A 23,980-nucleotide genomic window follows, 5' to 3' on the forward strand; every position below is an offset into this window, starting at 1 on the left:
TATTCTTTAAGAAAAACTAAAAATCCCAAGATGTTTATAATAGGTATGGCTATGAATGAACCTTTCTTAGCATGATTGTCAATATTTACCAATATCAAAAATTGTATTTTATGCATAGATTATTAATTTTACGAATGTAACTAAAGCAACATTTATTAAAAATAATAAATAGCCAGTTCTTACCGCCTTCCATGGTGTCCCGACGCTTTGTCACGTAACACTGGAAAAATTAAAAAACAGATCAAACACTGAACCTTAACCTCACCGTTTGATTAAAATAACGACAATAAATTAGATATTCCTCGAGTCGCACTAGGTAATACTCAACCTAATGGATATTTGCATACATTAAGCGCTATTATAGTTGTTTTATCGGTATTTTCGTGAGAGTGGTGTGGGTACTGTTTCTTTTCCTTTATCAAAATATTTTCAATCTGGTTCAAGGTTCTTGCAGCTGTTGTTAATGAAAAGTAATCTGCTGAAATGGTTTGCCTCGATCTTGAATGAGATGTTAATCAATTATTAATTAACTGTTAGTCCCCACTAAAACAACTAATGGAAAATATTTTATTTATAATAAATTTTCATGTTGGGGAAAAGGAAAATATACTTTAGAAAGGATGGATAGAGGGAGTCAGGGAGTCAAAAACAGATGTTTAGTTGTCACTGTCACTTGTTGTCAAGATATGTGTTAAAGGTGTTATCTACTTTTCAGTATACACGGTGATTCATTAATATTTGGAAATATTTTAACAAACTATTGAGGGGGTAAAAACCAAAAGGGTCTAAGTGACATTTTTTTAAAAAATGAGTTAAGCGCATATATCGAGAGTTTTAATAAGACCAAATCAATCCATGTTACCTTTACACTAAGAAGAGGTATATGTCCAGCAGTGTTATTAAATAATCAAATAATTACTCAGAGAAATAAAGTCAAATATTTAGGTTTAATACACATATATTTACAAAACGAAAACAATTGGGTCTCAAACTAAGACAACTTTACTGGATTATTGGCAGAAAATCACAATTAAATCTCACAAATAAGCTCTTAATATATAAAGCCGTACTGAAGCCAATATGGACGTATGGAATTCAATTATGGGGTTCTGCTAGCAATTCAAACCTAGAAATCCTACAAAGATTTCAGAACAAAGTTCTTCGAATTATAGCCAATGTTCCATGGTATGTTTCGAACAACATAATAGAAAAAGACCTCCAAGTTCAATCCATAAAAACTGAAGTCACAAAGTACAGTGAAAAATACAAAAACAAAACTAGTGCTCACTCTAATCACTTAGTGCGCGAACTGTTTAATGTCAACGATGAACGGCGTCGACTAAAGCGTTTTAAGCCTAGAGACTTATTAAACAGATTTAAATAAAATTAATTAACATTTACCACTACATTATTAATTTTGTTTGTTAATTATAAGCCTCTCAATGGAGAGAATTCCTACATGTCATTTGTTCTTCTAATAATTGTCATAAAATTTACTTATTGTTACGAGTGATAACAGATTGTAAATTAAATGGAGCTTAAAAAAATATATCGAAAGTTAAAACTAAACATTACTTGCTGGCAAAATGATCCAGTTGATTTTTAAACGTTCTGCGCCATCTCTTGGTAAGGGGAAAAATTAGGTTTACAGATGTTCTATTTTCAGTAGTGGTAAAGTGATCCAAGCGCGCTTAGACCGCTATGCCGCTGATTATTGTCAGTTTTGTTGATTCTTATCCACGTTGTTTTTGCATGTGTCCATGATCTTATTAGTGGAATATCCTTTATGTATGTATGGAATGAGACCATTGGTCAACGAGGATCCCAAGAACTTGGATCATGTCTTATTAAGGTAAAGCTACACCTTACTTAGTCATTGCTTAATTCATTAATTTTTTTTTCGGTATATGAAAGATTTATTGCCACCAAACTATCGAAGAACTGCGCTGCGATTTGTTACAGTGACCAATGTGGTGGTCAAAATAAAAATAAGAACATTGTTAAATTGTTTTTGGTTCAAAGTACTACTTTGAAAATAATACATCATAATTTTTTTGAGCCAGGACATTCGTATATGGAATGCGACCGTTCTTTTGCTAGAATCGAAAAAAGAAGAAAGCTATAAACATTTTTATGCCAGAACATCGGACAGATTTAATAATGAAAACTTCCAAAAAGTTTCAACTATATTTCCATGGAACAAAATGATTTTCTCGACTTTGATTACCTTCATAGACACATGTGTGGTCCAAAAAAAGACATGGAAAAGCGACCAATAAAATGACGAGAAATCGTGTGGTTTGAGTACAGACATGAAAACTTTTTATTCCTTGTTTTCCATACAACGAGGCATCCAAATAACTCCCTTGCTTTCCAATATGAAAAGTGTTCATTATTTAACGTAGCTAGACCAAATTTATCTCTGGAAAATTTATACCAAGCCCTTTATAGAGCCGTTTTGGAAATTCCATATGCTAAGTGGGAAAATCTTATTCAGCTGTTACCTTTTATTCCCCAGTTCATCATGCTTTTTACCAAAATATGGTCCATCAACCCAAAAAGAAAACAAATGCAACAGAAAGTAAGCCAACGACGTCGACGGAAACTAAAATGGAGGAAAATGTCCAAGAAGAAAATAATGATCTTGACATTTACTCTGACTATGTTAACTTTAACATTGAATATCTCCATACTAACATAACGGCACTTGGATCCTTTTGGTTCTTACCCCTTCTATTATTCCTTGGCTCAAAATATTTTTTGACCCAAATCACGTAAATAAATTGTGGTTCCTTCCTGAGTTACAGGGTGTGATACTCTTTATTCGTAACGATAACGTCATTATTTTTCGATATATTTGAAGTTAAAAATAAAACCACAAAAAAATTAATAAGCTTATTGAGGTAAATAGGCATCACCTTGAAGATTTGTTAAAGGTTTAGTTTAGTTTAGAAAGGTTTAGTTAAAAATGGGGTTTTTTGATATTTTCCTAAAATTATGAATAATTAACCAAAATAACTGTGCCTCTTAAAAAAATGGTACAATAAGATATATCACTCGGACCGTCTTGAGATGAAGAAATTGAATATTATATAATACTTTAGGTTTTGATATCACTTCCGCTTTTGAAAGACATTCTACCCTTTTTGAAAACAAGGTGAAAACGTTGAAATATGCATGTCCGTCTGTACCAGGGACAGGGACCTTGTCCCACACAACTCCTTCGGCATTATACTAGCTAGAATGACAAATACTTACTATGTCGAATGAAAGCGTATAACTTAAGGATGATATTAAAGCTGAGAAATTTTACCTCAGGCTTTAAGAGTTGCAACCGGAAGTACTGTTTTGAAATCGCCGAAATAGTACAAGCGAATATAACTGCTCCGCTATTAAAACAGATAGATTAACAAATGAGGTGTCAAATAAAAGCTTATAACCCAAAGGTGGTGTTAGAGGTGAGAAATTTGGGTTCGGACTTCCGGTTCTAGAGTTGTAACCTAAGGTACTGTTTTAAAGTCGCCGGAATAGTTCAAGCTATATATTACTCGACGCGCCTTAGCAAGACGAGAATAAATATGAACTTCCGGTTTTATATCACTTCTGGTTAAAAAGGTGTAACCGGAAGTGGCACATTAGTCGCAGAAATAGTAGAATGTAGTTTTGATATCATTTTCGGTCAAAAATTTATGATCGGTATGTATCGGATTTTTTTTAGAATAATAACGGTAATATAAAATATTTAATAATATAAAAGACGGTAACACTGTGGTAATACTTTATTAAGAATAACAAGGTGACCCTGTTATGGTTCTTTTCATAAGGATTTTTCAGTGCGTCACAAATGATAGAAAAAAGGTAAGTCCGTGATCATATACATTATAACATTTATTCTAACATGACATTTCAGTTCAATCTGACAGTTGTCAAATTTTATTTGCAATTAGGCATAAAAACAAATCAATTGTCTTTATTGCATTTATAAAATGGTATTTTCTTTGATTTGTATAGTCTTTATAAATTGTACAGTATATTCGTAGATATATTATATAATTAGTAAATAATTTTTTTTCTATTATAGCGCCATCTATCGACAACTAGAATAATCACCGAACTAGAATAATTACCAAAGTAATCACCGACGTGCCTTTTTTTCTGTCATATACAATTTAATGCGTTAGAATGAAATCGAAAAACTGTGACGCACTGAAAAATGCTCATGAGAAAAACCGTATCATTATTTTTTCATGATTTATTTGACGTTAACGTAGTTCATGTTGCATAACTTTAAGTTTATAATTTATATTTTCTCTTTTTAAATTCAAACTTCAAAAATGTTACAGACATACTTTTTGAATATTTCCGAAAAAGTTTAGGTTATTTGTTATTTCTAAACCATTAACCATTCTAAACTAAGATGTCTATTTTAATATTGATAGATAATTATATTTTTATAATTTTAAACTCTTAAGAAACAGAACATGTTACAAAATAGGTATATTTTTTGAATATCTCTGAGAAAGTGTAGGTTATTTCTAAGTTGTACATATTTTATATTGAAACAAATAGTTAAATACCGAATACCGTGTACACTTGTTTAAATTATATAGGAATACCATAATCATTCCTAAATAGTTTCTGTACGTCGACATAATATGCACCTATTATTACCACAATGAGCGATAAGGTGTAGCCACAAAACTTCATGATTTAGATAGATGAACTGATTAAGTTTTTACTTTTTTTGACCTTCAGATATTCAATGTGACTTTCCATAATATTTGATGTAGCAAAGAGGGGCAAGATACGATAAACCGAGTTTTAAATTAATAAAATCAGTTACTCGAAAGACGGCAAAAGGTGACGATAACATCGTCGTCATACACTACACCTAACCTTCAAAATATCAGATTGGGATCAACAGGTCGTATCGCCATGGCTGGGTAAGTTTTTTGCGATTGAGTAAATCCTCAGAAAGTTACTTTAATTTCTTTCGTTTTCTTTAACTTTTATACTCCTTATTATGTACAGGTTTTTTAAAAATATAGGTGGATTGCTGTCACAAAGTTAAGTAGTTTGTAGAACTTTTTGCAGTATCATTCATCCGGTCTCCCGTCATTAAAATTGCAGAGTAATTGCCATGAATTTTTGCTAATTTTTTACTAGATTCTTAACCAGAAAAGTCATATTTTTTAACACAAATGGAAAGATCTCTTCTCACAGATGATTGTCCCTATAATATATTTGTGTCATTTTAATGTAATGTATTATTTAAAAAAATCCTCATTCAACGTTCTAAATGTGGTAATTAACATTTGTTAAAATGTCTTTAACTTATCAAGAAACACAGTAAACTGCAAGTAACTATCTTCTTCTTATCTTTCTATCGTCCTTTTATGGACATAGCCCTCTCTCAACTCTTTCCATTGATCTCTATCCTGAGCAACATACTACCAATTTATTCCGGCTATTAGTTTTATCTCATCTACCCATCTTGTCTGTGGTCTTCATCTTGTTCGTCTACCTTCGTAAGGTCTCAAATATTGTATTGTAGCATTCCAAGGTTGGCCTTTTTGTCTAGCAGTGTGGCCTGCAAAGTTCCATGTGAGTTGGGCAATTTTTGTTGTATTATCCTCGACTTTTGTTTTTGGTCTTACCCAGTCTTACCCTATACCTAGCATTGCTCTTGACATGGCTCTTTCCGTTGTGGCTAGTTTATTGTTTATTTATATTGGCCTCGATTTTGATTAGGGTCCATGTTTGACATCCATATGTCATGATGGGAAGGATGCACTGTTTGGACGCTCTGCGTCAAGTATTGAGGTATTTTGCTATTCTTAAGTATCCAACTAAGAACTAAGTTTACCAAATCCTGTCTATGCCAGTCTTATTTCTGCACTTCGGTTTTCTTTGTCAAAGTCATGTGTCGGTGACACATAGCTAAAACTATCTTGGAAAAAATCCCTGTTATTATCACATTAACGGTTACTAAGAAAAACAAAATTAAACCAAGCGACATTAATCCACTTACCATTAAGTGACCATTAAGCAACCAAGAAACGAAAAACTTTGAAGCCATTTATCTCAAAACTATGTTTTGGCGCTTGGTCGAGTTATGCATAGCGCTGTCCATATGAGCCGTTGAAAACCAGAGTGGTCTAAGTAAAGAATTTCATTTTACGTTACATCATGAATTTTATTTAGTTTAACAATGTTCTATTTTGTTAAAAATTTTAGAAACATATTAGTGCATCCACCTCAGAGGTGTAACCAGACCAGGATGATCCTAAAGAGGGGGTTACATCTACTTGAAGGTCTCTGGGGGTATGGAATAATAATGGTGTTAAGTGTACAGAGCTCAAAGTACATCCAAAAGGGGGGGGTATAACCCCCAAAACCACCCCCTGGTTACGCCTATGATCCACCCACTCACAGACGAAGCTATTGTAATATATGTCAACTATATATAATAGTATATTAGGTATAGAAAAATGATAATATATCAGTAGAGCGTGTAAAATAAAATTCTTGACTTAGACCACTCTGGTTTTCAGCGGCTCATATATTCATGGACTTGTTTCATCTCATTGCTGTATACATCTGGGGTCATCTGTGTTTGTCATTGTTTTTGTTTTTGTCATATTCATTTTTAGGCAGACATATTAGAATAGTATATTTGTACTAAGCATATATTTTTTTATCTTCTGAATATTCATGTTCAACATTTGAACTATCTTCATTGTCATCAATATTTTCATCTGATAACTGATTTGCTTTTGTGATTGGAATCAATATTCTGGAAATAGTATCTATACGCTGTGAGCTCATACGTAGAGGGGGTATTTAAAAGTTCGTGAGCACCAGTAGTGACAAGTCAGTGAACTTTGTCTGGAAATTTGACATAAATGTCAAAGTGATTAATTTAAAACATTGAAATTAAAAACATTAATAGGAAAAATATTAGTTGGTCAAAGCTGTGGTATATATTTTTACCTTAAACATACTTACGTTTTATATACTGAATTTAAGTTTTTTTAATATTTCGTAATGTGTAATTATAAATTAATCTATTGTCTATGACACCAGCGAAGCTCAGAGCGTATACCACTAGCATCCCTAACAATCTCATACCACAGACTTTTTTTTCAAAATATTTGGTCAAAACAGTTATTCTTTTTTAATTAGCCATAGCTCACAATATGGACTTAGTCACACTAACAGACAGGTGTTGTATCATAAACTATCATTAGTTTATTATATCCTATTGTTCAGGCACAAGTTTTCGAAATGTTTAGAAATTCAATAGGGCTTTTAATCGATTGTCATTTGTTTCGAGCTCCTGTCATGTGTCACATAATATTAAATATACAGGGTGAGTCATGAGGAACTGTACATACTCCTACCTCGTATAGAGGCCCCTATGGGGAATAACAAGTGACCATTAAAAAGTGTCTGCTCCCATTGTTTAATAATATACAGGGCGAGTTTCGCATTTTGACAGAAATTTCTATTCGTCATAATTTTTGAACGGTCAGATCGATGTGTCTCTTATTTTGGTCAATCGTTACACTATTAGCACCTAATCAACTGATTTATTCAAACTAGCAAAAATCAGGTCCGGGTTTAAAAAAATTAGCTCGTTTGGGTCTTAGAAAAAATTTCACCCTGTATACGCTTTTTGAAAACTCTAATATGAATTTTACAAATTAGACAAATAGGCAATTAAAATGGCATATTCATTTTTTTCCGCACACGATTACTTAATTTTTTATAAAAAAATCAAATTTGACTATGGATTAAAAGTTTGGTAAAGTGAACCATGGATTTAACAAAATTAACTTTTATTACCAAAATTAATTTTTTTTTAACAAATATTTAATTTATGTTACCATCCAATCAACTGATTTATTCAAACTAAAAAAAAATCAGGCCCGGATTTAAAAAATAATTTCGTTTTGATCTTAGAAAAAATTTCACCCTGTATTGGGATAAACCGTAATCGGACCCCTTCCTAACTGCCAAAGTGTCATGGCCGCCGTCGGGACCTATTGTGCTGACATTTACAATGTTTACATATAGAAAAGTTTGTTTTTTTCTGCTTATAATGCCGTTTTCTAAAGATATTAGTGAACAAAATCGATTTGCTAACAATATTTAATATATTTTAAATGTGCTAAAATTGGATTCAACAGCAAAAGTCGCATAAATAACATATAAATAACGAATTTGTTCACCTATTACAAATGGGGTTATGTGGTTGTAACTGTTTATTTTGGGAATAAAATGAAAATGATCAATTAAACGACTGGAAAACTGTAAGTATTACAATTAAAACATGTTTATCCTATCACAAGAGTTCACTTCATTTTAAGAAAGCTAATTATTATTATACAATAGACATTTATAAACTGCCATGTACTTTTAAGGTTACTTTTGATCTGTTTTCAAAGCTTATGATTAAATGTTACCTCTTTATTAATTAGATTTGCCAACAAAAGATGCATGATTAAGGCCAAATGCAATTCCTTTGCTAAAGTCATAAAAAAAGTACCAATACAGTTAAAAAAATTATTTTAAAAAGGTCTCTCAAAAGACATGAAAATATACAACAACTCAAAAAACTAGAGAATGTAAAGAAAGCCAGGTTATTGGAAATGGAATTCCTGTTTAATTGAAAGCCAGTAAACTATCCAAGACTTTTCAGAATCAAATGTGTCAACTTGTAAAAACGATTCTTCTGAAATTTTTAGTAAAAACCAGATTATCCTCAAGAAAAATTCTGTTTAAGTGAGACTCAAAGTCATATTTGTGAATGTGTCATCTTTGAATGAAACAATTTTTTTACCTAAACAATTAAATGTATGGATCTAATTAAAAACAATGCTGAATCAAGTACAGTTACAGAAATACAATCCTTTGAACTTCTAAATGTGATTGTTGAAAGTGTTGAAATAGCTACTGCATAGGGATTCGAAAGGGATAGACTTGTTATGAACGCACTTGATCATGTACTTCTTACTGTTATAAAGTTGAAACAAAACTTATTTTATGCTTTTTTAATCAGTCACTTTTAATTGTGTATCAACTTTACGTGGTACATCGTGCAAAAATTGCTAAAAATGCAAACATTATATTTATTTTCTGTGTTACATTGGATAGTATGATTGAATGTCTTCCTCTTTTAGATAGTGAAGTGAAGAACATCTTGAAGTTCCAATGATGTTTCAAGATGAGGTAAATCGAAATAATTGTATGTTAGAAGGACAGAGAATATGAAGAAATGTTATTGCTGCATATTTAGTGTAGTGAAATACAAACTTCAAACATTATAATATATTTTTTGATTTCAAACATTTCATATGATTATGAAAGAACATCTTTCTTTTTAAAACAATGAAGAAGTGAAGAACATAATAAAGTTCCAACGAAAATGATTCCAGATGAGGAAAATCGAAATAATGGTTGTATGTTACATGTATAGAGAATACGAAGAAATGTTATTGCTGCAAACTTAGTGTAGTGAATTAAAAACTTATTGTCAAATACAAATCAATTTATTTCATACTTTTATAATATATAGTGATATAATTTTATATGTGTTCAAATAAAAATATTAATAAATAAAATACAATAAACACAAATCATGTATATCTTACAATGAATTACAAAATCAAAAATTAATTACAAAAATATCAAAATAAATCTAAAATATTAAAAAGTTACATATAATTTTTATAGTACCTACATACTTTGGTTGGTACTCTAATAATTTGGAGATCCATTAAAGTTTGTAGATGGAAATTGCAGGTATCTAAAAAATATAATAATATAAAGTAACTCAACAATCTCTTTTTAATTAGGGTAGCAGTTGATAAAGATGACCCTTGCTCGGGAAATCAAATGTATCTAAAAAAAAATTAAGTAACAGCTTTCTAACAAAACAATCTTAGCACTAAACGGAAACAAAGATACTGGTAAGTATTAAAACATTTTTTGAAAAATCTTTCTGAAAGTGAAAATAAAGACTACTCTCTATGGGAACAACTAAAACTGGGCATGCTTTACAAAAAAATGTATCCAGAACAAACTTCTTCTCTATAAGGCAATACTACGACAAGTCTGGATGTACAGGATTTAAATCTGGGGAACTGCCAGTAATACAAATATGCAAAAACTATTAAGATTCTAATCCGAAGTCTTTTATGATGTCCGATGTTTTTAGTACCACTACCAAATATCATGCTAAACTGAAAATTATAGGGTAAAAATCTGTCTGATCACCCAAACTTTTAAAAGCTGGATGCTTATCTGATCTAGTCCAGAGGCTGGTTTCGGTATTGCAGCTATAAAATACTTAAATAGTAAGCATGGAAATTTTTATTATGGTCCGCCTTGAGGCAAACTAGGGCACTAGAGGGTTAAGAAAAGTTACAGATCTCTACACCACTGGGAAGTAGATAGTAGTTACTAATTTGTAAAAAAGTCAGAAATATGGTAATGTAGACTAAATTAATATAAATATGTAAAGAGTTCTCACCCCTGAGTGTAGTTCCCACTGTGTCATTTTTTATATCTGTCATATTGTTATAATGATAACAGATTGCATTAAAGTTAAAATAAAAAAGAATTAAAGAAGTTCATAAAAATATTCTATTTTTGAAAAAATATTTAAGTGCTTAAATACTTTTTTAGATAAAATATACATAAAATTTATTTTTTCTACAACCGTGTTAAAAATGCAACTTTCAGCACTCTATACAAGCGTTAAAAACGCTACCTTAAGGCACTAGTGCTTTAAAAATTTTATGGCACTGCAGTTCGTATTGACTGTATAGGCAATTTTGATGTAATGTCAAAAAAATATAAAAATGGAATGTCAGTTCAAGTAATAGTTATTTATGATATAAGTGTTAAAAGTACACGTTTAAGGCACGCATGTGAAAGTTTGCAGAATGAGCGATAGCGAGTTCTGCAATTCACATGAGTGCCTTAAAAATGTACTTTTTAACACGCATATCATACAATATTTTTTCTACAAACGTAATTACAGGACAATATCTACAAAAACTTTTACTTGAACTTGACTGACATTCCATTTTTATATTTTTGTGACATTACATCAAAATTGTCTATACGGTCAATACAAATTGCAGTGCCATAAAAATTTTAGAGCACTTCTGCCTTAAAGTAGCATTTTTAATGCTCTTATGGAGTGCTAAAAATTGAATTTTTAACACGGCTGTAGAAAAAAGTTTTTGTAGATATTATTCTGTAATTACGTTTGCAGAAAAAATATTGTATGATATGTGTGTTAAAAAGTACATTTTTAAGGCACTCATGTGAATTGCAGACTTTCACATGCGTGCCTTAAATGTGTACTTTTAACACTTATATCATAAATAACTATTAAAAAACTAACAGAAAATAGTAAAAATATTTGATTGAGCATAAGTAAAAAAGTCACTCTCTCAACCAATAAACATTTGTGATTAAAATTAATATACTTAATTGATTATAATATGAATGTGTTCTTGTAGAGTTTCATATAATAATTTCCATTTGACTAAAGAGACACAAGCTGGAATACTTAGGTCAATAATACTTAGGTATGAAACACCCTAAAAAATATGAACTTTTGCATTTGATAATTCAGAGAAAGATCCAAGGTAAATGTGGTTCTGGTAGAATCTCACAATCATAGCTGAACAATCTAAGACCATAGTATGGAAAATCGACTCCATCATCATTAGTTAGAGCTGCTGTCAATAAAGCCACAATAGCGAATATGGTAGCCAATATGATATCCAACAATTGATAACAGTCATGGAACTAAAAAATGTATTATTTCAAAGTGTTTATGGGATAAAATTAGTAAGAGTGACATGATACCTAACAAAAATTTGATTCAGAAGATTTAACATAAAACTTGTAATTCTTATACTAAACTCACAATAAAGATGCACCAGAAATAAACAACCCAAGACATGTTGAATGATACAAATAGCACTCCTGAATCATGATTTACAATGTATAAACTTTGTAAATCATGATTTGTGAGTGCTCCTCATAACATTAATCATGTCTTGTGTTTGTTTCTTTCTAGTGCATCTTTATTGTGATTTTAGTATTATAATTATATACAGTGTGTCCACGGTTGGGGTGCCCAAGAGGAAAAACTTTTTTATTTTCAATTTTAGCGAAAAATGTCATTATTGATAAAAAGTTTTGCTTGTTCTAAAACCCCATAAAACGAAATAAAATTCAAGTTTTTTAAATCCTGCTTAATTTTGTAGCCAATTTTATGTAAATCCCTATTTTATGTAAATTTTTGCACTAAGTTTGAAATCTTAACAATAATCTAGTGTTGCCAAGCCACAATGTAGCTTAGTAACTATCAACTTCGATAAATCATTTGCGAATTGTCAATTTTTTTGACAATGTTAAGCTATCAATAAAGAATTTATCTTGTGATAAATTTCATTATTAAAATTGTTGTATTAATAATTATTTAATTAATAAATAATTGGATGATTCAAGGAGAACGACAAAGTCTGGCTTCGTAATCCAGAGAAGTGAAAGGGTTGTTCTCCCAAGTTATTATTGTTACAATTTCGAACTTAGTGCAAAAATTTATAGGGATTTACATAAAATTGGCTATAAAAATAAGCAGGATTTGAAAAACTTGAATTTTAGTTCATTTTATGGGGTTTTAGAACAAGCAAAAGTTTTTATCAAGAATGACATTTTTCGCTAAAATTGAAAATAAAAAAGTTTTTCCTCTTGGGCACCCCATCCGTAGACACACGGTATTACTATTTTTATAATAAAAAGATTATAATTTATAAAATGTGATGCTGTATATGATTTCAAATATTAATCTTTTCTATTACCATACAAAAAAAATATTGCCTTTACTCAAAAACATTTTATTTATCATAAAATTTTTAAAGATATATTTAAAAAGTTCATAAATATTAATATTAATTTATACAAAAACATTAAATATTTTAGTTTTACTCGTTTATGGCTGTAAGGTGTCTCTGAATATTTTTCACTCTTTTATAAGATGTTTCGAAAATTGAAATATCTCTGAAAGTTTTTAATATTTAAAATCAGTTTTCATAAATTTATCATCGGTTAATATTAGAGATCTTAAGTTCACAGTGGCACAAACAACTGAAAATATCTTCTGCAAGTGGAAGAAGACTAACATACATTTTACATACATTAATTGTTTTTATTTATTTGGTTGGATCTATCTATGTGTACTCAAGCTTTAGCTATCTTCATTGTAAGAATTTTAAGTTTAGCGTGATATTTGGTAGTGGTACTAAAAAAATCGGACATCATGAAAGACTTTGGATTGGAATCTTTGTAGTCTTTGCATATTATGTGTTACTGGCAGTTCCCCAGAATTAAATCCTGTACATCCAGACTTGTAGTAGTATTGCCTTATAGAGAAGAAGTTTGTTCTGGATACATTTTTTTGTAAAGCATACCCAGTTTTAGTTGTTCCCATAGAGAGTAGTCTTTATTTTCACTTTCAGAAAGATTTTTCAAAAAATGTTTTAATACTTACCAGTATCTTTGTTTCCGTTTAGTGCTAAGATTGTTTTGTTAGAAAGTTGTTACTTAATTTTTTTTTAGATACATTTGATTTCCCGAGCAAGGGTCATTCATCTTTATCAACTGCAACCCTAATTGAAAAGAGATTGTTGAGTTACTTTATATATTTTTTAGATACCTGCAATTTCCATCTACAAACTTTAATGGATTTCCAAATTTTTAGAGTACCAACCAAAGTATGTAGGTACTATAAAAATTATGGGTTACTTTTTAATATTTTAGATTTATTTTGATATTTTTGTAATTAATTTTTGATTTTGTAATTCATTGTAAGATATACATGATTTGTGTTTATTGTATTTTATTTATTAATATTTTTATTTGAACACATATAAAATTGTACCACTATATATTATAAAAGTATGAAATAAATTGATTTGTATTTGACAATAAGTTTTTAATTCACTACACTAAGTTTGCAGCAATAACATTTCTTCGTATTCTCTATACACGTAACATACAACCATTATTTCGATTTTCCTCATCTGGAATCATTTTCGTTGGAACTTTATTATGTTCTTCACTTCTTCATTGTTTTAAAGAGGAAGATGTTCTTTCATAATCATATGAAATGTTTGAAATAAAAAAATATATTATAATGTTTGAAGTTTGTATTTCACTACACTAAGTATGCAGCAATAACATTTCTTCGTATTCTCTGTCCTTCTAACATACAACCATTATTTCGATTTATCTCATCTTGAAACATCATTGGAACTTCAAGATGTTCTTCACTTCACTATCTAAAAGAGGAAGACATTCAATCATAGTATCCAATGTAGCACAGAAAATAAATATAATGTTTGCATTTTAGCAATTTTTGCACGATGTACCACGTAAAGTTGATACACAATTAAAAGTGACTGATAAGAAAGCATAAAATAAGTTTTGTTTCAACTTTATAACAGTAAGAAGTACATGATCAAGTGCGTTCATAACAAGTCTATCCCTTTCGAATCCCTATGCAGTAGCTATCTCGACACTTTTAACAATCACATTTAGAAGTTCAAAGGATTGTATTTCTACTGTACTTGATTCAGCATTGTTTTTAATTAGATCCAAACATTTATTTGTTTAGGTAAAAAATTTGTTTCATTCAAAGATGACACATTCACAAAATTATATTAATATATATGACTTTGAGTTTCACTTAAAACAGAATTTTTCTTGAGGATAATCTGGTTTTTACTAAAAATGTCAGAAGAATCGTTTTACAAGTTGACACATTTGATTCTGAAAAGTCTTGGATAGTTTACTGGCTTTCAATTAAACAGGAATTCCATTTCCAATAACCTGGCTTTCTTTACATTCTCTAGTTTTTTGAGTTGTATAATTTTCATGTCTTTTGAGAGACCTTTTTAAAATAATTTTTTTAACTGTATTTGTACTTTTTTTATGACTTTAGCAAAGGAATTGCATTTGGCCTTAATCATGCATCTTTTGTTGGCAAATCTAATTAATAAAGAGGTAACATTTAATCATAAGCTTTGAAAACAGATCAAAAGTAACCTTAAAAGTACATGGCAGTTTATAAATGTCTATTGTATAATAATAATTAGCTTTCTTAAAATGAAGTGAACTCTTGTGATAGGATAAACATGTTTTAATTGTAATACTTACAGTTTTCCAGTCGTTTAATTGATCATTTTCATTTTATTCCCAAAATAAACAGTTACAACCACATAACCCCATTTGTAATAGGTAAACAAATTCGTCATTTATATGTTATTTATGCGACTTTTGCTGTTGAATCCAATTTTAGCACATTTAAAATATATTAAATATTGTTAGCAAATCGATTTTGTTCACTAATATCTTTAGAAAACGGCATTATAAGCAGAAAAAAAACAAACTTTTATGTAAACATTGTAAATGTCAGCACAATAGGTCCCGACGGCGGCCATGACACTTTGGCAGTTAGGAAGGGGTACGATTACGGTTTATCCCAATACGCTTTTTGAAAACTCTAATATGAATTTTACAAATTAGACAAATAGGCAATTAAAATGACATATTTATTTTTGTCCCCACACGATTACGTAATGTTTTATAAAAAAATCAAATTTGACTATGAATAATTAAAAGTTTGGTAACCATAGATTTAAAAAAATTAACTTTTATTACAAAAATGAATTTTTTTGAACAAATATTTAGTTTATGTTACCACCCAATCAACTGATTTATTCAAACTAGAAAAAAATCAGGCCCGGATTTAAAAAATTAGTTCGTTTGGGTCTTAGAAAAAATTTCACCCTGTATACGTTTTTTAAAAACTCTAATATGAATTTTACAAGTAAGACAAATAGGCAATTAAAATGGCATATTTATTTTTTTTCCCACACAATTACTTAATTTTTTATTAAAAAATCAAATTTGAATATGCATAAAAAGTTTGGCAAAGTTTTTGCATAGATTTAAAAAAATTAACTTTTTTTACAAAAATTAATTTACAAAACCAACGTTTTTCTTAAAATTAAAAGTTTTACCATTTTTTCTTCTATAACATGTCTAGATCTAAAACTCCCCATAACACTTCTTTTGTTGTAGCAAGTTAAACCGTGATTTCATTTTTTTTTTCATTTTTAGGTTAAAATTCCGATTTTGACAAATTTGATTTTTTAATAAAAAATTAAGTAATCGTGTGGGGAAAAAATAGATATGCCATTTTAATTGCCTATTTGTCTAATTTGTAAAATTCATATTAGAGTTTTCAAAAAGCGTATACAGGGTGAAATTTTTTTTAAGACCAAAACGAACTAATTTGTTAAATCCGGGCCTGATTTTTCTCTAGTTTGAATAAATCAGTTGATTGGATGGTAACATAAATTAAATATTTGTTAAAAAAAATTAATTTTTGTAATAAGACTTAATTTTTTTAAATCTAGGGTTCACTTTACCAGACTTTTAATTCATAGTCAAATTTGAGAGTTTTCAAAAAACAGGGTGAAATTTTTTCTAAGACCCAAACGAACTAATTTTTTAAAGCCGGGCCTGTTTTTTGTCTAGTTTGAATAAATCAGTTGATTAGGTGGTAATAGTGTAACGCTTGGCCAAAATAAGAGACACATCGATCTGACTGTTCAAAAATTATGACGAATAAAAATTTATGTCAAAATGCGAAACTCGTCCTGTATATTATTAAACAATGTGAGCAGACACTTTTTAATGGTCATTTGTTATTCCCCATAGGAGCCTCTATACGAGGTAGGAGTATGTACAGTTCCTCATGACTCACCCTGTATCTACATCATACTTCTCTGGTTTGTATCATTGTTATATACCAATAACATATGACGTAGATATATTAATATTATGTGACACATGACAGAAGCTCGAAACAAATGACTGTGAATGAAAAGCCCTATAGAAGGGCAACTGATCAGTAGGTTAGGATTAGGAGACATAGCTAACTTGTCAGTTACGGATAATCAGATAGTAAGAAATGAATCTGATAGAAAATGACTTTTCCAGTTAATAATATGTATATATGTTAGTAATATGTTCTATGTAAAATTTTGTATTATTTCTCATGATTACCTTTTGAAGAGTAACAAATCTGATTTAGCTGGATGAACCTGTCCACTATAAATATAAAATTAAAAATCATGCCTTTATAAAATATTACAGGCAACTTTTTTAGACAGACATATCACTCCTAACTACACATCGAATGGCATTAGTAAATTATATAACTAACTTCTCAAACTACTAATGAATATTTGTCTCGTATCCCAATCAGAGGTGGGATATGATTATCACTATCTTTATTCTATCTACCTGCAACTTCTATCTACAACTTAGGCGATGTATAGCAATCGCGTGCATTCGCAAAAAGCATACTTCACGAACTGTTTCATAAATAACTATTGTTTTATGTTTACTTCGTTCTTTCATTAATTCTAAAATCCCTGCATCATTCATTGTTTTTTTTTTGTATCTGGGTGGTGACAGAATTTTTCTTAGATTTTATCTATTTCATTTTTTATTAATATCTGTTTCCGTTTTATATCTGTTAAGTAGTTTGCAAAATTTTTTCTTTAACATTAATCCTCAAAAGTTCTTCCAGTATTAGCTAAACTTTAAGCACTATAGTATGAAGAATCTAAATTGAATTCTTCAACCAAATGTTGTTTACTTTAAGTTCTGATTTTGTATCCACCTAAATTCAAGAAGATCAATTCTTGGATTAAGTAGCACCTCCAGAAACAGCTGGGTCTAATTTCCTAAATATAACATATTTCTTATTTTATTCAACAGGAAAGGAGATATTGGTTTAATTGGTCTAGCCGTCATGGGCCAGAACCTTATTCTAAACATGGCAGATCACGGATTCACCGTAGTAGCATTCAACAGATCCATAGAAAAAGTCCACCATTTTCTTGCAAATGAAGCTAAAGGAAAGAGTATACTCGGAGCTGAATCAATCGCTGATTTGTGCTCAAAGCTGAAAAGTCCCAGAAGAGTCATGTTGCTCGTCAAAGCAGGAGATGCTGTAGATAGTTTTATCAACCAATTGGTGCCACATCTTGAAAAAGGAGATATTATCATTGATGGAGGTAATTCAGAATACCAAGACAGTGAAAGAAGAACTAAAGAGTTGGCTGCCAAAGGAATCCGTTTTGTTGGTTCTGGTGTTTCAGGTATGTTTTTTATATATTGTTTGCATTTTTTCTTTTAATATAAGCAAATCTGAAATTTGAAGCCAATTCTTTTGGAATTTGTGTTAAGGGAAATTATTGGTGCAATATTATTAGACTTATTCTGTTGTTGATTGTTAGATTTTTTATCAATATTGTAGAGTGGCTCTCAATTTCTTTTCATGATTTCTTATCAGTCACTTCTGAATCTCTTTTTTTGTAGCGTCTTTAATGATGCCACAAGAAGGTTCTGGTCCTGGTTCTACAAAGGTTTCTCTCGGGCCTTGTTTTTCCAACAGATCTGTTAGTTTATTCTCATGCACCCCTTCATGACCTGGCTCCCATGGTAAAGATACTTTATTATCTTTTGTCAGGTTGTGGAGGAGATCTATGCAGTTCCTTGCCAGTTTTGATTTGGTGAGTGGGTTTTTTAATGCCAGAGTAGCTGCTTGGTTATCTGTACAAATGTTGGTTACCTTTGCTTTGGGGTCTCCATGACTTCATCAATGCAGGCCAAAAAAGCAAAAATTTCAGCTCAGTTGTATATTGACCTAGTAGACCTAGGCTGGAAGATTTATTATAATTGCATGTTTGCCCAGTTTGACTCCTGATCCAGTACCATGGGCAGTTTGACTCCTGATCCAGTACCTTGGGCAGAGACCATTCTAGGACTCTACCAAAAAGCCATGCAAGATAAAGCAAAAAAAGTTATTGGACAAGGATGTACCTACGCGAGAAAGTAAGTTATGATTGAAGTTGAAGGTCAGTTGTTGTTATATTTTATTGCTTTGCAAGTTTCTGCACTAAGATGAGCTTTTCCTTATTCAGTCACAAACGGAACGTTAATGACTATAAAATAACGAAGAAAACATAAAATCTTCATGCAAATTTAGTTTTTTTTATTTCATCAATCTTTCACCAATCTTTCATCAATCGGAAGTCTGAACTATGAATTGTGGTTGGATAATCGTCGTTCAATTCAAGGTTAAAGAGACGTTCATCCTATTAATAAGTTTTAATTCTACTATAAAAAAAGTATAATCATTGTATAAAATATTTATTAGAGATGTATCCATTTATGATCGTTTATTAAAAATACATACATAGATTGCTTTGATCTTTGCATATAAAGTTATTTAAACGGCATAAAAAAGTTTATCTATAACAAACATTACATTACTATTTTTTTATATGAGTTGAAACAAAAAAGTTATTAAAGTACATGATGGACAAGTAATAGACCAGACTGTATCGTCGCCCCTGTTAGTTAAATTATTTCGATTCGTTTTTTTGCACAAACTTACTCAAAAAGAGGTCCTTATAACAAATCCACAGGGTGCCGGCAGGTGCCGCGGTCGGAAAATTGTTTTAACAATTTTTTTTAAACAAATTCAAAAAATCAATTTTTTCTTTTCGTACAATTTTTTTTTAGATTCTTTGGGTCATTATGAGCAAAAAGGTCTGTTGTGATTTTTCTCTAAAATTGATTGTTGTCGAGTTATACGCGATTTAAAATTTGAAAAACGCGAAAATGGCTATTTTTAAGATTTAATAATTCGGTTAAAAATTATTATTATGAAAGTCCGAAAGTGACTGAATCAAAGTTTAAAGCCCCCCTACATGATCCTGAAGAAATTTGTGTCATTAATTTATTACTGAGCTGTTATTTTTAATTAATAACAATGAGCGCTAACAACTTATTGAGGCGGCCGTCAATGTGAGTGCGGAAGAGATGCACCATTCTGGCAGTCCAATGGTGCATCTTACTCGCACTCACATTGACGGCCCCCTCAATACGCTCTTAGCGCTTATTGTTATTAATTAAAAATAACAGCTCAGTAATAAATTAATGACACAAATTTCTTCAGGATCATGTAGGGGGGGGGGGGGCTTTAAACTTTGGTTCAGTCACTTTCTGACTTTCATTATTAAATCTTAAAAATAGCCATTTTCGCGTTTTTCAAATTTTAAATTGCGTATAATTCGACAACAATCAATTTTAGAGAAAAATCACAAGATACCGTTTTTGCTCATAATGACCCAAAGAATCTAAAAAAAATTTGTACGAAGTGAAAAAATTGATTATTTAATTTGTTTTAAAAAATTGTTTTAACAATTTTCCGACCGCGGCACTTCCCGGCACCCTGTAGATTTGTTATAAGGACCTCTTTTTGAGTAAGTTTGTGCAAAAAAATCGAATCGGAATAATTTCGCTAACGGGGGCGACGATACAGTTTGATCTATAAAAATATTTTAATTGCTAGATTTAAAATATGCATTTAACACCGGATCTAAAAACAAACAACCTTGAAATTTTTACTATTGTTGAACAGTTTTTGCTATGGTAGATATTTTGAATTTATGAAAAATGTGTAATTTAGAAATGATTACACAAGCCAACAAAAAAAAGATTTATGAAACTTTTCTTACAAAATGTGAATCCTAAGTATTTTTTGGCGCTAAAAAAGAATGTTATGTATCACCCACAGTTTTCCCACAATACGACACTGGTTTATTCTACATTATAAAAATTTGAAAAAGACAAACTACCGAAATACATTAAAATGATACATTATTGGAATAATACTTTTTATCTAATTCTTATCATGTAAGATTGTAAAGAACTATAGGTCTTTACAATCATTTCAGGAGTCAATGGTTTTGTATTTTCTTTCTCTTTTTTCTGTAAAACTTCTCAAGTAACTTTTTCTCCTATGCGAGACACTCTGTTGTTCCCAATGAAGTGACCAACAGTAATTACCCATCAATTGTTCCAACGTCCCTGGTATCGTTTATCCACCACCTTGATATCCCGGTGGAATCGTTCGCCTTGTTCTTCATTGACATCACCCAGATTTTCAGGGAAAAAGTCAAGATGGTTATGCAAAAAGTGGATTTTGAGACTCAGACATCTCAAATATTTAAACTTATCTAATAAATTAGCTACTATAAGCTCGTAGTTAGGGTCTTTCACATTACCTAAAAACTTGGTTACAACTTTTTTGAATGCAATCAAAGCTTCTTTTTTCTTAGTGTCATCTTGGTTTCAAAGGTGGAGTTGAACATCATTTTACGAATATCTGGTCCAACAAAAACACCTTTCAATTTGGCTTCTGATATATGGGGAAACTTTCCACTCAAGTACTTGAAACATTCTCTATCTTCAGACAGGGCCTTGACAAACTGTTTCATTAAGCCTAACTTGATGGAGGATATTTTTTGGATCTACCAAAGTTTTGTACAAAATGTTTTTCTCGCAAGGTGTTAAATCATTTCTTATGGGCCATTGTTTTGTAGACCAGTGTTTTCTCTTGCACTACTGTCCCATTCACAAATAAAACATGGAAACTTTGTAAAAATCCCTTTTGTTGACCAAGTAGCAACTTTTAAATTTCTACAGATCATCCAATTCTGAGCTGAATAGTTGTATAGTTTTAGCTGAATAGTTTTCTGTAGAATTGTGTCAAGATTTTCATGTCTCTTTCATATGGACTGAATGAGCAATAGGAAGTGAAGCATAAGTGAAGCATTATGCAAGAGTATAGCTTTTAAACTTGTTTTTGAACAGTCTATAAAAAGCCTCCAATCATCCTTATTATACTCAATAACAAATCCATTCATTAGACCACCAATATCATGACAGTAAACCAAATGCCGTTCCTGCCTAAAAAACTGAGTGAAAGAATAGTGGGTGATACAGCATTTTTAATATGATTTTCGGACTCAGCACACCAAAATACTAAAATACATACATAAGATAGAGGTAATTTTATCAAACAAGTTTTTTTATCGTTGGCCTGTGTTATATTCATTCAAGCATTCAATGTAGAAGACAGATACCATCATAATAGAGATGTTTAAAACATGTATAAGACATGTTTGACAAGATATGAAAAAACTAAGATATAGAAAATGCAAATAGAGTGGTGCTATCAGGTTTCAGACTATCGAAACTTTGATGTATAGATAGATACACCTTTTCTGCTTTTCTAGTCTTTTCTGGTCCTCTAATCCCATATTACATTCTCTAACCTGACCTTTTTTAAAAAGTCTAATAGCTTCGAGACTGAACCTTCCATGTAGTTCTTTGTCGTTGGTTTTTCCTCGCCTAATGTAAAGAATCGCAGATTTGCCAGGCTGTCGCACTGACACAAAATGTGCTCTGCTGTTTCTTGCTCTAGGTGACAGAATCTGCATAGATCATAATATGCCAATCCCATTAGCTTTAACTACATATTGAGCTTACAGTGCCCTTTTAACAGACCTACTATGGCTTTGACTCTTTTTTTTTCTCTTTATTTGTTTGGTCTTCCGTAAATTTTGGCGAATTTTCTATAACGAACTGTTTCGGCTGTCTTTGTCCTGTCAAATTCCTCCACCGTTTCATAGCTTTGTGTGCTACCCACTTTCTTGTAGCCGTTATTGTTACTGTCTATGCAACGCCGCAGAAGGGTTCGGGTCCAATTCTTGGCATTAATGAGCCTAGATGTAGGGTATACACAAAAGATTTCAAATTCCACTGTGAGAGGTCTGCAATCTAACAGAAAAGACCCCATCTGTAAATTTACTATATTACATTAGTACAATAGCTTATTATATTAATGCTGATTTCACTGATTTAGTCCTGTCGCCAGGGGGGTACAACGGCCTCCTTAATTCAGATGGACTTACCCAAGTTTTTTTTATATATTTTGACCCGTAGAATACGAATTTTTTGGGTAACAGTTGATCCGGATGTCGATAAGATTGTTATAGACAAAGAACTTGAGGAATTACATAACAGTGATTTCTCGCAAAACAAAACATATTTTTGTATTTTTTGGGTCATTTTAAGCAAAAAATATTCCTACAAGTTTTTTCGTAGAATGCATAGTTTTCGAGATAACCGCGGTTGAACTTTCAAAAAATCGAAAAATTGCAATTTTTGAACCCGAATAACTTTTGATTAAAAAATAAAGTAGCAATTCTGCTTACCGCATTTGAAAGTTTAAGTCAAATTATATCGGTTTTGATTATTTGCATTGCTAAAAATTAATTTTTTTATTGTTAAACTAATCTATAAACACATAGGTTTCCCGTGCCTAATACATGCGTTTTAACGCATGCTACGTAGAAATTGCCTCGCTTGCACTTGTAGCTACTCTACCTACTCGTTCGATTTTAAATGAGAAATCATAGAAAACATCACTCACATACTAGGTGTTTACTACAGTTTACAGCTTTGTTTAACAATAAAATAATAAATTTTTAGCAATGCAAATAATCAAAACCGATATAATTTGACTTAAACTTTCAAATGCGGTAAGCAGAATTGCTACTTTATTTTTTAATCAAAAGTTATTCGGGTTTAAAATTTACAATTTTTCGATTTTTTGAAAGTTCAACCGCGGTTATCTCGAAAACTATGCATTCTACGAAAAAACTTGTAGGAATATTTTTTGCTTAAAATGACCCAAAAAATACAAAAAGATGTTTTGTTTTGCGAGAAATCGCTGTTATGTAATTCCTCAAGTTCTTTGTCTATAACAATCTTATCGACATCCGGATCAACTGTTACCCAAAAAATTCGTATTCTGCGGGTCAAAATATATAAAAAAAACTTGGGTAAGTCCATCTGAATTAAGGAGGCCGTTGTACCCCCCCTGGCGACAGGACTAATTAGCTGATTACCGATTTCAGATAGAGTGATATTTATTCAGATAAATACTTCACCAATT

At 30.8% G+C, this 23,980-nt stretch overlaps 2 protein-coding genes and 2 long non-coding RNA genes across 4 annotated transcripts in view; 2 read left to right on the forward strand and 2 right to left on the reverse strand.

Moving 5' to 3' along the window:
* LOC126887139 (cytoplasmic aconitate hydratase-like) overlaps positions 1 to 609 on the reverse strand; it is a 181,180-nt gene extending 180,571 nt beyond the window's left edge. Inside the window, exon 1 of the mRNA XM_050654501.1 lies at positions 184 to 609. Coding sequence (XP_050510458.1) covers positions 184 to 193 — 10 coding nt within the window. The 5' untranslated portion in view covers positions 194 to 609. The remainder of the gene's footprint in view (positions 1 to 183) is intronic.
* Positions 610 to 4,288: 3,679 nt separating this feature from the next.
* The window catches only part of LOC126887140 (6-phosphogluconate dehydrogenase, decarboxylating), a 48,590-nt gene continuing 28,898 nt past the window's right edge, over positions 4,289 to 23,980 (forward strand). Inside the window, exons 1-2 of the mRNA XM_050654502.1 lie at positions 4,289 to 4,943; positions 17,884 to 18,266. Of these exons, the coding sequence (XP_050510459.1) occupies positions 4,936 to 4,943; positions 17,884 to 18,266 (391 nt within the window). The 5' untranslated portion in view covers positions 4,289 to 4,935. The remainder of the gene's footprint in view (positions 4,944 to 17,883; positions 18,267 to 23,980) is intronic.
* Positions 4,950 to 9,641, forward strand: LOC126887141 (uncharacterized). The gene is made up of 2 exons (XR_007698972.1): positions 4,950 to 8,315; positions 9,186 to 9,641. It is a non-coding gene; the product is annotated as an uncharacterized LOC126887141 (long non-coding RNA).
* Positions 13,911 to 15,507, reverse strand: LOC114334965 (uncharacterized). The gene is made up of 2 exons (XR_003653192.2): positions 15,247 to 15,507; positions 13,911 to 14,369 (listed from the first exon to the last, which is right to left on the reverse strand). It is a non-coding gene; the product is annotated as an uncharacterized LOC114334965 (long non-coding RNA).

The sequence above is a fragment of the Diabrotica virgifera genome, chromosome 6 (genome assembly GCF_917563875.1).
Source record: "Diabrotica virgifera virgifera chromosome 6, PGI_DIABVI_V3a".
Classification (NCBI taxonomy): Eukaryota; Metazoa; Arthropoda; class Insecta; order Coleoptera; family Chrysomelidae; genus Diabrotica; species Diabrotica virgifera.